Below are 3,427 nucleotides of genomic sequence, written 5' to 3'. Positions count from 1 at the left end.
TCTAAAATTCTGTGAGTAGAGGCTGGGTTTTCTTTATATTAGCATCCCCAGTACTAGCATTGAGCCTTCCCAAGAGCAGATTCTCAATGTTTGATGAATAAAAGAGCCAATAAACACAAGGTTTACTTTACTAGCATTTTACTTCTCTTACTTTCTTGAAGCAGCTAAGGAACTCAGAGCACAGATCAATTACTTTAACAAAGCTAAAGCCTAAAAGGAACAAGAAAAACTAACACTGACCATGTTTTACTTTTTTTCTATTCCATTATCCTAACTATTTTACTATGGGATTCTTTCACATTTCCAAGAATATAATCCCTATTGTGATGTTATATTTTCCTGGCTGGGGGTAAAAACTTCACATACTTCTTTATGGGTGGGATGATAATATTGAGCATGTCCCCTGGGAGGTGTACTGACTTTGACAGTAGTGTCAGGCTTGGCTGCATGCATGCCTTGGGCTTTCTCTTCTTCATCTTGCAAAGCTTCTTCATAATAAGCGGGGAAGTCACTGGGAACAGCATCATTGACCTTTGCCAAAAATTCCAGGACTTTCATCTTGCTGGTTTCAAGATGTGCTTTGGGGCCCCAGAGAAACTCATAACGTGGAGGATCACTGTTGGCAACCTGGCGGTACTCCAGGTACTTCAGCCTCACTAAATCTTTGGTGATGAGCTTTCTGGGCTCTCCAAAGATAAAGTGCTTTCTTCCAGCATATACTCGCATCGTACCCAGGTATTTCCAGATGTCTTCCTCAGCGGCACAGTTGCCCTTCAGGAAGATCATACCCAGGAGATTCATCAGGAGACCAGTCTTGGGTAAACCCCTTCCACCACGCACCCTCCCATTGTTGGGGAGCTTCAATTTGCTGATCAGATTATAGCAGGGAACGACTGAATCAACTTCCTTCAGATCTACCGCAAAGACTAGCTCAATGCGTTCAGAGGCTCTCTTGAGAATCTCAGCAAATCGGTCATGGTGGCTTTGGTGGATAATCTTCAGTATGTCTTCCTTCATCATGAGCTGCTTCATTTTATACTTGTACAGAAGGAACTGCTCCAAAAAGCTAGGTTTCCTGGTTAAACAGTCAGTTCCTGGGGTCTCAGTGAAGGGTGGGACCTCATAGGCAAGTGCCCTATACTTGGATTGGCCATTGAATGCTTCACAAGATCTAGTGTAAGAAAAGAGAGCAGTAGTGGCGATGGTCGGTACTCTTTGACGCTCCCGAGAAGTGCTACATGACTCAGCACCAGGCAGACTCTGGGTAATATCTTCACACTGAAGAGAGGAGGTAGTGGACTCCTCTTCTGCTGTTGCTATGGCCTGAGCACCACCACAACTCTGGGTCTTGCCTTGGGCTTGGGGACATTTATCACCACCACGGGCCTTACTCTTCTTACTTCGAGGCATGGTCAGGGACAGCAGGAAGGAGTATAGACAGGAGCTAAGAAGACGTGGGCACCTGGAGGAAGGAGAATAAGATGCTGTAAGCACCTCAGCAGGGAGATTCCACCTTGGCTTTAACCAAGGCCACCTCTGCAAGGTCCCTGGGGGCACTGGTCGAGGACCTCTCAAGGCTTCTGTTTTGATCAGCCTGTCCCCTGAGAAAACTGTGGAGGATATTAGAGCCTTAGAATGCAGCCTGCCAACCCTGCTAGGGGTATACTAGGGTGACAGCAGGGGCTGGCAGTAGGGAGCCTCGCTTCTGGGTTTGAGGGTATTCTCAGTTTATACTCAGGGTCATCATACTCATTTAGTCAATTGTTGGCAGGTCTAGAGGCTCCTCTTTTCTGATGCTTTGAAGCTGACACCTCAAACCAAAGTCAGCACTTCCCAGAGACCCCAGAGGAGGAAGTGAAGGGGTTCCTTAGCCCTTCTCTCTGTCAGAGGATAGCCATCTGAGAGCTATGTGGAACCCACTCTTTCAGGGGCTGCTTGGGTCCTCAGTTCTCCTTAAGGATGCTCACCTGGTCTCCAGGCGGTACCTGGTATACTTCCCCTCTGCTGACTGGTGGCTGCAACGTCAGACTAACCTCATACTCTTCTCTCTCAGATTTGATGTGGATTATCAGCCTCAGTCTGACAGTCCTGCCCTGAGCCTGCAAGTTCTGAATGAAAAATGTGGGGCCTAGATTTTTTGTGATCTATTGTCACTCTGCTTATTTAACTTATCTGAAATGCCAGGCTGGATGAAACACAAGCTGGAATCAAGATTGCTGGGAGAAATATCAATAACCTCAGATACGTACATGACACCACCCTTATGGCAGAAAATGAAGAAGAACTAAAGAGCCTCTTAGTGAAAGAGGAGAGTGAAAAAGTTGGCTTAAAACTCAACATTTAAAAAACTAAGGTCATGGCATCTAGTCCCATCACTTCATGGCAAATAGATGGGGAAACAATGGAAACAGTGAGAGACTTTATGTTCTTGGGCTCCAAAATCACGGCAGATGGTGACTGCAGCAATGAAATTAAAAGACTCTTGCTCCTTGGAAGAAAAGCTATGACCAAACTAGATAGCATATTAAAAAACAGAGACATTACCTTGCTGACAAAGGTCCATCTAGTCAAAGCTATGGTTTTTCCAGTAGTCATGTATGGAAAAGGTCAGTTTTCATTCCAATCACAAGGAAAGTCAATGCCAAAGAATGTTCAAACTACCACACAATTGCACTCATGTCACATGCTAGTAAAGTAATGCTCAAAATTCTGCAAGCCAGGCTTCAGCAGTATGTTAACGGTGAACTTCCAGATGTTCAAGCTGGTTTTAGAAAAGGCAGAGGAACCAGAGATCAAATTGCCAACATCCACTGGATCATCAAAAAAGCAAGAGAGTTCCAGAAAGACATCTATTTCTGCTTTATTGACTATGCCAAAGCCTTTGACTGTGTGGATCACCACAAACTGTGGAAAATTCTGAAAGAGATGAGGATACTAGACCACCTGACCTGCCTCTTGAGGAACCAATATGCAGGTCAGGAAGCAACAGTTAGAACTGGACATGCAACAACAGACTGGTTCCAAATAGGAAGAGGAGTACGTCAAAGTTGTATATTGTCACCCTGCTAATTTAACTTATATGCAGAGTACATCATGAGAAACGCTGGGCTGGAAGAAGCACAAGCTGGAATCAAGATTGCCGGGGGAAATATCAATAACCTCAGATATGCAAATGACACCACCCTTATGGCAGAAAGTGAAGAGAAACTAAAAAGCCTCCTGATGAAAGTGAAAGAGGAGAGTGAAAAAGTTGGCTTAAAGCTCAACATTCACAAAACTAAGATTATGGCATCTGGTCCCATCACTTCACGACAAATAGATGGGGAAACAGTGGAAACAGTGGCAGACTTTATTTTTCTGGGCTCCAAAATCACTGCAGATGTTGACTGCAGCCATGAAATTAAAAGACGCTTACTCCTTGGAAGGA

The 3,427-nt window shown here is 44.6% G+C and overlaps 1 protein-coding gene across 1 annotated transcript; it reads right to left on the bottom strand.

Annotated features, from left to right (window-relative positions):
• Positions 1 to 318: 318 nt before the first annotated feature.
• LOC113887970 (melanoma-associated antigen B5-like) lies at positions 319 to 1,410 on the bottom strand. The gene has a single exon (XM_027535349.1). The coding sequence runs from the start codon at positions 1,408 to 1,410 to the stop codon at positions 319 to 321; it is 1,092 nt and encodes a 363-aa protein (XP_027391150.1).
• Between the last annotated feature and the right edge of the window lie 2,017 nt (positions 1,411 to 3,427).

This window comes from Bos indicus x Bos taurus, chromosome X (assembly GCF_003369695.1).
Source record: "Bos indicus x Bos taurus breed Angus x Brahman F1 hybrid chromosome X, Bos_hybrid_MaternalHap_v2.0, whole genome shotgun sequence".
NCBI classification, from domain to species: Eukaryota; Metazoa; Chordata; class Mammalia; order Artiodactyla; family Bovidae; genus Bos; species Bos indicus x Bos taurus.
This window is presented reverse-complemented; position numbering and strand designations above follow the sequence as displayed.